General features: G+C 41.9%; 1 protein-coding gene across 5 annotated transcripts in view; it reads right to left on the bottom strand.

Moving 5' to 3' along the window:
* Positions 1-14,124, bottom strand: part of IKZF1 (IKAROS family zinc finger 1) — a 256,897-nt gene that overhangs the window by 154,577 nt on the left and 88,196 nt on the right. For all 5 annotated transcript variants that reach the window (XM_073678339.1, XM_073678338.1, XM_073678341.1 and 2 more), the window contains one exon: positions 4,430-4,549. In XM_073678339.1, coding sequence (XP_073534440.1) covers positions 4,430-4,549 — 120 coding nt within the window. The remainder of the gene's footprint in view (positions 1-4,429; positions 4,550-14,124) is intronic.

Raw genomic sequence — 14,124 nt, forward strand, 5'->3', positions numbered from 1 at the left:
TGTATGGGAAACTCAAAACTGGATCACAAGCAAATTTCATGCTTTGTAGGAGGCAAAAGCTTTATCTCTTGCTAACATTCCAGATATCAACTACGGTAAATGCAGCAAAGATCGCCATAAAAATGTGAGCATTAGTTAGATGTGTGCTTGATGTTGCTTGCAGTGATTGTGTCATCACCATCATCAATTATGAGACACAAGAATAGGCTTTTAAGAAAAAGGACTGACATATATCCCATTTGCTACTTGTTATACTTCTTAAAAGGTGCATTTGTTTTGCATTTTGTGCTTTTTAACAATTCATATGTTCTCTATGTTTATCTTTCAATCCGTGTTCTTTTTCTAATTTGCCATTTAACCCTCTAAAAATAGACCTGTAAAGTTATGTTAATCTCATCACTTGTGAGTGTGTACTAAACTAGGGCCAAGATTTCCTGGGTTGAGCCTTGGCAGAAGAGAAAGACTCTCCTGAGTTCCTGGAGCGCTGTCTGCAAAATTTGGGTGAAGGTATTGTGCCACAGTGAGGTGAGAACTACAAGACACCCTGTTTCCAGAGCATGACACAAAAGGGTATTACATAACAAATAATATTTCCATACTACATCAAGGTAGGTAGAAAAAAATCTTTAAACTCCAAACATGTAGAAAAGTCATAGGTTATGAGAGTTTCCAACACCATCTGGTGCAAGGATAACTAATGATCACCAGGGTTAACCCCAGGATATGCACTCCTCAACATTGAAATTGCAACACCAAGAAGGAAAATTCATGGAGTTATGGAAATAACAGGATTGATACACATGTTAATCAAATGCATATGATGAGAAAATAAAAACAACATTTTCAAAACAACTTGCATTTACATGCGTTTCCGTACTATCAAAGAGGTTATCAATGGCTTTCTGAGGAATGTTCTGCCATGCTGAATGCATTTGGGCATGTAAATTATCAAGATCTGCTGCTGTCTGCTCCATTTGCAATTGAGGACCAATGAAGTCCCAGATACTGACAAATGGTTCCTAAGACACTTTAGAGAAATAGCTAAATGACTGGTTCCATGATCAAATCAATGTAATGTCGAGGTATTAGTGTACTTCTTATGAAGACTAGAGGGGTCCAACTACCATATATTACGTCACCACACACCATAATCTCATGAGTAGGACTAATGTGACGTTTCCTCGTAAAGGTCTCTTTTGTGGTGTTGCCCACATGGTCTCCAGACAAATCTCTGGCTATCACTGCATTCAAGAAAAAAGCGGGACTCATCGCTGAAGAGAATAGACCTACATTAAAGCCCTCATTGCCATCTTGCTCTGCTTCATGATAGCCTTTGAGAGCGAAGATGTAAGGTCAATGGAACATCTGTAGCTGAACGTGTGACTTGTAGCCGAATGTTGTGCAAACGCCTACTGATAGTTTGTGTAGACACTGTTTGAAGCTTTAGGCTAGTTATGTGACATCCAATTTCACTTGCAGTACAGAATGCAACATTCGTGGACCTGTGGTACGGCTATATCTCCAAAGTGACCCAGGAGATGTTTTTCAATACGACATTGCCAGGCCGCATGTTGCTTGTGCTACTGTGATCAGCCTGCATGGCCCAAATGTGCTACCATTGTCTGCATTGTTTCTGGACTTGTCTGCCATTGAGAACATTTGAGAAGTCATTGTTCGGCAAAAATATAGGGAGATGCCAGCACTGGATCTTGATGATTTGCCCACGTGCATTCTGCTTGGCAGAACAGTTCTCAGACAACCATTATTAACCTCATTGATAACATGACAAGGTGTGGAAATGCATGTATTTCTGCTTGTTGCGCTCATACTGAATAAACGAGAAGTTTTGAATTTTTTTTCCATTTTTGTCATCATCTGAATATGATTAACATGTCTGTTTATCCTGTAATTTCCATCTCTCCAAGACTTTTCCTTCGTGGTGTTGGAATATTAATGTTGTGGAGTGAACTATCTTCAGAGCTACTAAACCAGAATCGTCACTCAAAGAGGAGGGCCCATCTCTCAAGCAATAAGGAAGTAAGGAGATTACAGAGCTGTGTGCTGCTCAAGAGACAGCTGTGTGCTGCTCAAGACACAACTTGAAAATCACCCTTTAAGGGAGCAATTTAGCTGCAAAAAATTTACATAGTATACACCAATGAACCATAATAATAAGCCACTGGAAGATAAGTTAATAAAATGCTTATTTTTTTTACAAAGGTATATGTGGTGGTACATGTTAGACAGCATGTGCAAAGTCAGTTCTCTGAAGTTGATGTGTTGGAAGCAGGAACAATTATCAAGCATAAAGATTTGCGCTACTTTGGCAAAGGCCAAAGAGTGATGACAAGGTGAAACGTTCAGGGCATCTTTAAAGCAGCAAGTGTGAAGTTTATTGCTTCCATCATAGAGTGGTCAAGGGAAGACAACTGTAGAACCAAAACCAGGATCAATGGTGCCCAAAGAACACCACTCCGGCAGTACATGAGCCTTAAACCACTTAGCTTAAAGCAAGAATATCAGAACATATTACAGGAGCAAATCCTGCCTCAAAATCCATCAGGTTATCAGGTCTCTCCAAACATTTCAGGGAGGTACATGCGGGCAATATAAGTACATTAAATATTAGAGGCATAGAGAGAGTACCACGTCCCCATCGTGGCGGTAATTGTGAAAAAATGCTCCATAACAAAGAAAAATTATGGATATTGAAATTAAATGCACGGATACCGCAAGGTATGAATTATAGATCAGATCTAATGGTTTTTTTTATTAAATTATACATATATGCTTGCACTTACAATATTATATGCATGTTCTGTTTCTGTGCATTTATATGTCAAATCTATTACAGATATAAAAATTTTTTTTTGTTTTTCTCCTAAGTTTATATCTGAACATTCTATGAGAATTCGTTGCACGCAAATCTTGTCTAAGTAGGAGTTAATATCCTAATTTGTATACTAATCTATCATACATGTTTAGGGGTGTTCACAGTTTTTATTATAAGTGTGTTGTTTTTTAATTCATTTGTATACTGACGAATAAGGGGCTGTGTCCTCGAAACGCGTCCAGTTGTTCCCCTCCTAGGGACATGTTGTGATTTTTAATTTTGGAATTAAAGGATTTATCGCATGTGGCACCGGTTTTTACCTTCTTTACATAATAATAAGCCACTGGAAGAGAAGTTAATAAAATGCTTATTTTTTTTTACAAAGGTATATGTGGTGGTACACGTTAGACAGCATGTGCAGAGTCAGTTCTCTGAAGTTGATGTGTTGGAAGCAGGAACAATTATCAAGCATAAAGATTTGCGCTACTTTGGCAAAGGCCAAAGAGTGATGACAAGATGAAATGTTCAGGGCATCTTTAAAGCAGAAAGTGTGAAGTTTATTGCTTCCGTCATAGAGTGGTCAAGGGAAGACAACTGTAGAACCAATACCAGGATCAATGGTGCCCAAAGAACACCACTCTGGTAGTACATGAGCCTTAAACCACTCTGGAAGTAGGTGAGCCTGCAGCCGCTCCATCAGAATCTGAACCAGTATGAGTGTCCGTCCTGTCAAGTGTTCCAGGATAAGCACTGTTTGAACCTACATCAGTATCCCGTCCTGTCGTTGACTCCAAGTCCATGTCTGCGATCCTGACCCTTGGGGTCAGTTGCCGCAGTACCAGAGACTGCCTTTGGAATGGTAGCTGGCGTCCAACTGCAGCTCAATCCTAACTCCATCAGGAGCTCTAGCGAAAATCAGGTGGCCACTTAGCCATGCCCCTCCAAGGGTAAGCCCGTACCATGGCTCAGTGGGTCCACAATACTTATGTGTAACAACGGTGTGCAAACTGTATCACAAGATGCTGGCTATAAGAGAAAGGTGTTAGAACACAAAGTGATTTACAGTTTGCTGTGTATGAGGATGATTCTGCCCATCTCAAAAATAATCTACCATGGGCAGGTGAGCATTTAAACTTAAAGGGGTTGACCACTTTAATTTGATTTTAACATATACATATATGTTGAGGACATAGTTTTGTGGCACTAATATATAAGTATTACAAGTTCTTCTCCTTTTCACTCACTGCACAGCCCTCTTATTCTAGAATAGGCACACTGATGGAGGAGCATGTGACTAGACCTGTCCATGAGCATCCTCAAAGTGAAAAATACCTTTTCCATGTGCTGTGTTTTTACTATTGGAGGAGAATGATGGACAGGTCTAGTCACATACTTCTCTATAGACTGCCATTTTGAGAAAATGATAGCTGTGCAGTCTCTGAGGAAGGAGGAGAACCTGTAATATTTATATATATTAGTAATTTTCACTAAATCATAAACTCAACACATATGATAAAAGAAAGATAAAGTGGACAATTTTTGTTTCATATAAATAACTTTTTTATTATTTTGTAAATTGCATAATAAATATCTCACCAATAGATTTCTCAGTCTTAGCAGTCTGTTGAGACGCTGCATTGGTGGAAAGATCCTCCGGCATCGGCATGGGTTCATCATTGTCTTCTAAGCTATCACTTACTTCAGGGCTTTGATTTCCTGTATGCAAATCAAAAGGTGAAGCATGAGAATGAATTAAAAACAGTCTTAAAGCCAGGGTACAATCAGATCCAGTGCTGTTAGATTTGGAAAGTCTTTGGACGTTAGGAATGGTTCTCTGATCTCACACAATGGGATCTGTTTGCATTAACTCTCGATTGTTATAAACAGTGATCAGATGAATTGCAAAAAATTGCAACGTCATTGCTTGTCATGACAGTTAACTTAAAGGGAACCTGTAACCAGAAATAATGCTATTAACCTGCAAATATGCGGTTAATCTGCAGGTTAACAGAGCCGGCGCCTGCCTGCAGCGGGGAGAAAATGAACTTTATTCTTTCTGCCACCATTTGGTTTCAGTCATAGGGGTGGGAGTGCCGCAGGTTCAGTCACCGCTCTGAGAATACAGAGTGGCCCCTGTAACCGCTCTCCCGGTTCTGACCAACACTCCCTCTGCATTGGGGCTAAGCGGTCAGTCAGTACCGGGGTGTGAATACAGCCACCGCTCTGTATTCTCAGAGACTGAAACCGAATTAACCTGAAGATATGGGGTTAATCTGCATGTTAATAGTGTTCTGACCCTGCCCAGCCCCGGCACTTAGACCCCGGCGTCCGGGAGGAAATGAACTTTATTCCTCCCAGTAACGTTTGGGTTTCAGTCATGGGGGTGGCGCCGGCGCAAGTTCACTCACCGCTCTGCGCATAGAGAGCGGCGGCTGTAGCTGCGTCCCTAGCACTGAGTGACAGCGGCTCAGCACTAGGGCCAACTGTGAATCAGTGCTGGGGGCGCCAATTACAGCCACCACTCTCTATACACTGAGCGGTGACTGAACCTGCTCCTGCGCCGCCCTCATGACTAAAACCCGAATGCTACCGGGAGGAAAAAAGTTAATTTCCTCCCGTCAGCGGGGGTCTAAGTGCCAGGCAGGTGCAGAACACTATTAACCCCCTATCTGCAGGTTAATAGTGTTTTTTTCGAGTGACAGGTTCCCTTTCATACCAAAACATGACCAGCTTACATCATTTCAGAGATCTTCTCATTAGTTAGCTCAGGAGAAACTGTTAACAAAGACAAGGCTGCTGATATCACTCAGTTATGCTGATTGAACTATAAGAGGAGACTAGTTGGATTAACCCCTTCTCAACATCTGCTGTATACAGTGCCTTGAAAATGTATTTAAACCTCTGCAATTTTTTTCACGTTACATCCACAAACTTAAATGTATCTTACTCTGATTATATGTGTTATATTAAGACAAAGTAGCAAGTATTTGTGAAGTATAAAGGAAATGATAAATAATTATCTAATTATTTTAAAAATATTAATCTGAAAACTGTGACATGCATTCATTGTGTTCAGCCCCCTGTAGTCTGATACTCTTAAATAAAATTGTGAGTGACTAATTGACTCCAGAAGTCACACAATTAGTAAATTGACTCCACTGTGTGTAATTTATTCTCAGTATAACTACAGCTGTTCTGTGAAGGCTTCAGAGGTTTGTTTGAGAACATTAAATATCAAACAGCATCATGAAAATCAAGGGACACACCAGACAGGTCAGGGATAAAGATGAGAAGAGTAAAGCTGGGTCAGGCTATAAAAAAATAGCCCAAGATCTGAACATCACACGGAGCACTGTTCAATCCATCATCCAAAAATGAAAAGAGTATGGCACAACTGAAAAGCTACCAAGACCTAGTTGTCCTCTTAAACTGACATTCCAAGCAAGAAAATCACTAATCAGAGAAGCAGTCAAGAGGCCCATGGTCACTTTGGAGGAGCTGCAGAGATCCACGGCTCAGTTGGAAGAATCTGTCTACAGGACATCTACTAGTTATATACTCCACAAACCTAGCCTTTATGGAAGAATGGCAAGAAGAAAGACATTTTTTAAATCAAGCAATAAGAAGGCTCATTTGCAGTTTGCAAAAATCCATGGAGGTGACACAGCATGTGGAAGGAGGAGCTCTGGTTAGATGAGACCGAAGTAGAGCTTTCTGGGCTAAATGCAAAAAGTTCACAGGGTATGAATACTTTTCCAAGTGCGGGGGCCCTGAGCAGGCGGGGGGGTGCCCACTCGCCATCAGGCACCCCGGTGAGCTATGGCGCCGGTGAGCAGGAAGTCCGGCGCCAGCGCCCGTGACTGGGCACCCCCCTGCTTACTCAGGGCTCTCGGAACAATACTTACCTCTCCCCGTTCCTCTGCAGTTCCTGCCTCTTCCGTGTCTTCGGACTGTGACGTCTCAGGTAAGTGCACAATGACGTCTTTACAGCGCGCCCTCTGTTGAGCAGTCACAGCGCAGAGAGTAGGAAGACGGTGACGCTGAGGAGTCCAGAGCAGAGCAACGGCAGGGAGGAGAGGTATTTTATTTTTTATGTATGGAGGCATGGCAACGGCAGCGAGGAGAGGTATTTTATTTTTTTTTATGTATGGAGGCATGGAGCATTATATGGGGCCCATACAGAATGGAGCATTATATGGGCCCCATACAGCATGAAGCAATATATGGGGCACATACAGCATGAAGCATTATATGTTGCCCATACAGCATGGAACATTATATGGGGCCCATTATTCTGTATAAAGCATTATATGGGGCCCATTATTCTGTATGGAGCATTATATGGGGCCCATTATTCTGTATGGAGCATTATATGGGGCCCATTATTCTGTATGGAGCATTATATGGGGACCATTATTCTGTATGGAGCACTATGTGGTGCCCATTATACTGTATGGAGGACTAAGTTGTGCCCATAATACTGTATGGAGGACTATACTGTCCGGTCTGCACTCTGCACTGTGTGCTGTGAGGATTCTTCGGTTTCTGAGCTATTGTAAAATTTACAATAGAATTTAATTTTCACACTGAAGGCATCAAAACTATGAATTAACACATGTGGAATTATATACTTAACAAAAAAGTGTGAAACAGCTGAAAATAGGTCTTATATTCTAGGTTCTTCAAAGTAGCCACCTTTTGATGACTGCTTTGCACATTCTTGGCATTCTCTTGATGAGCTTCAAGAGGTAGTCACCGGAAATGGTTTTCACTTCACAGGTGTGCCCTGTCAGGTTTAATAAGTGTGATTTCTTGCCTTATAAATGGCGTTGGGACCATCAGTTGTGTTGTGCAGAAGTCTGGTGGATACACAGCTGATAGTCCTACTGAATAGACTGTTACAATTTGTATTATGGCAAGAAAAAGGCAGCTAAGTAAAAGAAAACGAGTGGCCATCATTACTTTAAGAAATAAAGGTCAGTCAGTGCGAAAAATTGGGAAAACTTTGAAAGTGTCCCCAAGTACAGTTGCAAAAACCATCAAGCGCTACAAAGAAACTGGCTCACATGAGGACTGCCCAAGGAAAGGAAGACCAAGAGTCACCACTGCTTCTGAGGATAAGTTTATCCGAGTCACCAGCCTCAGAAATTGCAGGTTAACAGCAGCTCAGATTAGAGACCAGGTCAATGCCACACAGAGTTCAAGCAGCAGACACATCTCTTCAACAACTGTTAAGAGGAGACTTTGTGCAGCAGGCCTTCATGGTAAAATAGCTGCTAGGAAACCACTGCTAAGGACAAGCAACAAGCAGAAGAGACTTGTTTGGGCTAAAGAACACAAGGAATGGACATTAGACCAGTGGAAATCTGTGCTTTGGTCTGATGAGTCCAAATTTGAGATCTTTCGTTCTAACCACAGTGTCTTTGTGCGATGCAGAAAAGGTGAACGGATGGACTCTACATGCCTGGTTCCCACCGTGAAGCATGGAGGAGGAGGTTTGATGGTGTGGGGGTGCTTTGCTGGTGACACTGTTGGGGATTTATTCAAAATTGAAGGCATACTGAACAAGCATGGCTACCACAGCATCTTGCAGCGGCATGCTATTCCATCCGCTTTGCGTTTAGTTGGACCATCATTTATTTTTCAACAGGACAATGACCCCAAACACACCTCCAGGCTGTGTAAGGGCTATTTGACCAAGAAGGAGAGTGATGGGGTGCTACATCAGATGACCTGGCCTCCAGTCACCAGACCTGAACCCAATCGAGATGGTTTGGTGTGAGCTGGACCGCAGAGTGAAGGCAAAAGGGCCAACAAGTGCTAAGCATCTCTGGGAACTCCTTCAAGATTGTTGGAAGACCATTGGCTACTTTGAAGAACCTAGAATATAAGACATATTTTCAGTTGATTCACACTTTTTTGTTAAGTATATCATTCCACATGTGTTAATTCATAGTTTTGATGCCTTCAGTGTGAATGTACAATTTTCAAAGTCATGAAAATACAGAAAAATCTTTAAATGAGAAAGTGTGTCCAAACTGTATATTATAATATATATATATATATATCTCTATATATATCTGCCTTATCTTTGCATCATGAATCGTGGTATGTGTTAAAGGGGCCTGCTGAGACTCTTTCGCCCGGGACCCACGAAAACCTGGAGCGAGCCCTGCAAGGCATTATACAGTATGTACAGTGCTGCAGACAATGCATTCCTGCAAACCACAGTACATATACGATGAGATGATTTTTCACAAGCAGATCCAGCAAAATCATCAGTAAATGGCAGCTGTATATAGTGGGGAAAATAAGTATTTGATACACTTGACGATTTTGCAAGTTTTCCCACCTACAACGAATGGAGAGGTCTGAAATTTTTATCATAGGCACACTTCAACTGTGAGAGACAGAATCTTTAAAAAAAAAATCCAGAAAATCACATTGTATTATTTTTACATAATTAACTTGCATTTTATTGCATGAAATAATTACTTGATACAATAGAAAAACAGAACTTAAATATTAGTTACAGAAACCTTTGTTTGCAATTACAGAGGTCAGACGTTTCCTGTACTTCTTGACCAAGTTTGCACACTCTGCAGCAGAGATTTTGGCCCACTCCTCCATACAGATCTTCTCCAGATCTTTCAGGTTTCGGAGCTGTCACTGGGCAACATTGAGTTTCAGCTCCCTCCAAAGATTTTTTTATTGGGTTCAGGTCTGGAGACTGGCTCCAGGACCTTGAAATACTGCTTACGGAGCCACTCCTTAGTAGCCCTGGCTGTGTGCTTCGGGTCATTGTCATGCTGGAAGACCCAACCACATACATCCTTCCTTCAATACGGTGCAGTCGTCCTATCCCCTTTTCTGAAAAGCACCCCCAAAGTATGATGTTTCCTCCACCATGCTACAAGGTTGGGACGGTGTTCTTGGGGGTTGTACTCATCCTTCTTCTTCCTCCAAGCGTTGATACCAAAAAGTTCTATTTTGGTCTCATCTGACCACATGACCTTCTCCCATACCTCCTCTAGATCATCCGGATGGTCATTGGTGAACTTCAAACGGGTCTGGACATGTGCTAGCGTGAGCAGGGGGACCTTGCGTGCCCTGCAGGATTTTAATGCATCACGGCGTACTGTGCTACTAATGGATTTGCTTGAGACTGTGGTCCCAGCTCTCTTCAGGTCATTGACCAGGTTCTCCCGTGTGGTTCTGGGCTGATTCCTGACCTTTCTCAAAATCCTCTTTACCCCACAAGGTAAGATCTTGCATGGAGCCCCATACAGAGGAAGATTGACAGTCATCTTATGTTTCTTCCATTTTCTAATAATTGCGCCAACAGTTGTTGCCTTCTCAACAAACTGCTTGCCTATTGTCCTGTAGCCCATCCCAGCCTTGTGCAGGTCTACAATTTTGTCCCTGGTGTCCTTAGAGAGCTCATTGGTCTTGGCCATGGTGGAGAGGCTGGAGTGTGACTGATTGAGTTTGTGGACAGGTGTCTTTTATATAGATAACAAGTACAAATAGGTGCAATTAATGCAGGTAATGAGTGCAGAGTAGGAGGGCTTCTTAAAGAAAAACAAACAGGTCTATGAGAGCCAGAATTCTTGCTGGTTGGTAGGTGATCAAATACTTATTTCAGGCAATAAAATTCAATTTAATTATTTAAAAATCAAACAAACAATGTGGTTTTCTGTTTTTTATTTTTAGATTCTGTCTCTCACAGATGAAGTGTACCTACGATACAAATTACAGACCTCTTCATTCTTTGTAGGTGGGAAAATTTGCAAAATCGACAGTGTATCAAATACTTATTTTTCCTACTGTATTATAGCTGACACCATGAAGCAATTGGTGCTAGTACTATTCGCAGCAGTTTGATCTCTCACATGCCACTGTCTATAGCGACAGCGGCATATAGAAGCTTATTTGAGGGAGGGTAAGCTCTCTTTACTCTCATACGCACACCGCCTTGCTATGATGACCCTAGGGTGAGTAATGGCCTCAGGGTCACCCAAATAAGGTGGTCTGTTAAGTCCTACCATAAGTAGAATCTAACACGCCTCCTAACATTGTAAGGCAAGTTTTTCAGGAGGAAAACACTTCAGGACAAAAAACTCCAGCATGTCCTTAAGTGTCATCCTTGCCATTTTTTTGGTCCTTTTTTGCTACGTCATGCTACGTCACTGGCAGCGTTTTTTTTTTTAAACGAGAGTGGCTTCCAAGTGGTCAGGTCACTTCTTATAATTGTTTTACACCTTTGGAAGCCTCAACTGGTTAAAATAATCGCAAAAAACTGAACATATTCACATCAAATAGTTTTTTACACAGCAAAGCATATGTTCATTCTGTTTAGTGTTTATTTAAAGCTCTATCAGGCATGTTGCGGAGTGTAACTGCCTGAAAAAGTGGTCGTGTGCACATACTCCAAGACTGACAGGTCTAATATCCTGCAGAGAATAAGTATTCCAAGGTATTAAACCAGCTTCAACTGAAAGTTGAAGTCCAATGCTAGGACTAACTAAAAAAGTAAGGATAAAGGGCCAGATTCATCAAACTCGGCGTTCACACCAGTTTCTCTGAGTTCCAACAAATTAGGCAAAGCTATTTTATGGCAAGTTCTGGCGTTCCGTATGGTAGAAATCTCACTCCAGCACCAGGCTGGATTAAGATTTCTGGGGTAGAGCATGTAAGCATGTACCTCTTCATGAATTAGGAACGTCTCCAGCACACCCCTCTCATCAAAACCGGCATGAACAACGACCGTCTTGATGAATCGGGCCCAAAGACTATAATGTTTTGAAAAAATATATCTAAAAAAAATTACAAGGAAAGTAATAGCAAATGTTTTGCAACTAAAAACACTATTTTCCAGTAAAAACAAATGTAAACATATCTATCAAACAGTCATATTATTTAACTGAACGCCATAAAAAATAAAAAACACTCCAGAAATATAGCTTTTATATCATAGTGACACACAAAAAAATGGAATAAAAAGTGATTAAAAAGAGTCTTGCATCATGCCAATAGTAAAGCATCCTGAGATGATTCAGGTATAGGGTTGTTTTTCAGCCAAAAAAGTGGGTTTACTCACAATTTTACTTAAGAAAACTGCCATGAACACAGAATGGTATCTAAACATCTTCCAAGAGCAACCTTTCCCAACGAGGAGCAATTTGGTGATGAACAATGCTTTTTCCAGTACGATGAAGCACCATGTAACAAGGCAAAAGTTATAACTAAGTGGCTCCATGAACAGAACATTGAAACCGAACATTGGTCCATGGCAAGAAAACTCCTGAGATCTCAAACCTATTATGAACCTGTGGTCAATTCTCAAAAAGCAGTTGGACAAACAAAAACACTGAAGAAGGTTAAGTTCACATGAGTGTATAAAATATTGTCAGTTTCATCCAGAAAATTTGGACAATTGTTTCTCACTTATCATCCGTGTACAGTCCGTATGCAATCCGTTTTTTACAGCAACAGCTATTAATCATTTACAGGACCATTTACAGTTTCCTATGTTACAGAACTGCAATGTATCCGTAAAAAACAGATGATATATGATGTATCTGTATGGAATCCAATTTTTTTTGCACACCAATTAATTTGAAAAACAACAAACCAACAAATTCCCGTTGGAACTGCATGAAACAGAACTCCACAAAGCATAAATGTAAATTTAATATGCACATTCACAAACAAATAGATAGAAATTCCTATCAAATAGGTATCAGAGGGTAGTGACATAATGAATACAAAGCAATAATTTTTTCCTAGGAGCATCTACATAAGTTTATAAAAAAGGGAAATAATAAATAAAACTGCATGAACCAGTCACCCTAGCAAATATAAAATAGTACATGAGCAGGTTTGGATTTTAACACATTGGATGACATTTACTAAACTAAATGCCCCCCAAATCTTCTTTTACCATATTTTGTATAGTTTTAGACACTTTCTGCGTCTTGTCCGAGAATAGGACATGACTTCTCTGAAAGGGGCATGACTTAGCAAACAGTTTTATATGCAATAACATGCACCCCAATAAATTGTCAACATTTTGGTACAAATTTTTGGCACAAACTAACTGATAAATATGCCCATTGGGTAGCTCTTTTTATATATGGATGCATTAGGGGCTCGCTCGCTGCATTAGGGGCTCGCTGGGACCACCATACGCTAAGAGTGGCTATTATCTAGGGGAACTAAATCTGTGTTCTGTGTGATACACAGGTGATCCATGTTTAAAGAGGTTTTCCGATACTAATTTCACCCTCTTTCTATGTCCTAACTCTACCGAAGAATCGATTTTCTAATATACTCCTACCCTGCTCTTGTAGGTTCTTCTCTGTGTCGGTGCTATTTTCCTCTGTTGTGATTCTGGCTCTACTACTTCCGGTCTGGAAACCGGAATTGGATGAACTGAATAGCGCACGTGTGGCACCCCAGGGGTCTGGTTTCCCACAGTAATGTAATGTTATGTCTGAGAGCAGGTGGGAGGTCCTTTTGTCAGGGATCCTGTGCATGCCACACCTCCTGCCCAGTCTTGGGAGGGGAAGAACTTCCCCTATATAAACCCGGGGCTGAGGCAGGGTTAGGAGTCAAGGAGAGTAGAGATGAGAAACAGTCATAGGAAGAAACAGCAGAAGCTCAGTGGGAGCAATACTACAAAGAGTCAGGGGCTGGCAGCTGCAGAGCTCGCCCTGACTGAGAAGCTTTCTTACCGGACCCGGCGTCCGAGGCTGTGGGGACTAACTCTTATCCAGCAGCAGAAGCCGACCGGCAGGGGATTTCAGGTCCTCAGGCCCAGAAACCCGAAGGCACGGTCACACGCGTGGGACCAGCACCGCCATCGTGGAGCGGAAGCCATTAGAAGGCCCCGAGTCACCGGCCATACGGGTGAGCACCACACGGCACACTCAGGGACGTGGGCTACTTATATCCGCTTCTAGCAAGGTAGCCAGAAGAGTACAGTCAGTTTGGGAGGCCTACAACTCCGCCTGGCCAGGGGAGATCCCATCTGCTCAAGGACTGACCAGGCCCCGTTCGCTAGCAAGTACTCCGGGAGGGTCTAACGTTGTTACCAGTAAAGACCCTGAATTACACCGCACCGTCTCTGAGTGGTTCCTGCTACCCCCATCTTCCACGTCGGCTGCCCTGAGGCCATACCCCTCCCGTTGGGGGTTATACTATCACGCTGCACAATTCTACACCGGCCTCAGCGGTCTGCCCTGCAGCGGCAGCTCCATAGCTGCAAATCAACGGGTGGCGTAGTCGAC

This window comes from Phyllobates terribilis, unplaced genomic scaffold (assembly GCF_046119375.1).
Source record: "Phyllobates terribilis strain yellow unplaced genomic scaffold, ASM4611937v1 Scaffold_4__5_contigs__length_816908805, whole genome shotgun sequence".
NCBI lineage: Eukaryota > Metazoa > Chordata > Amphibia > Anura > Dendrobatidae > Phyllobates > Phyllobates terribilis.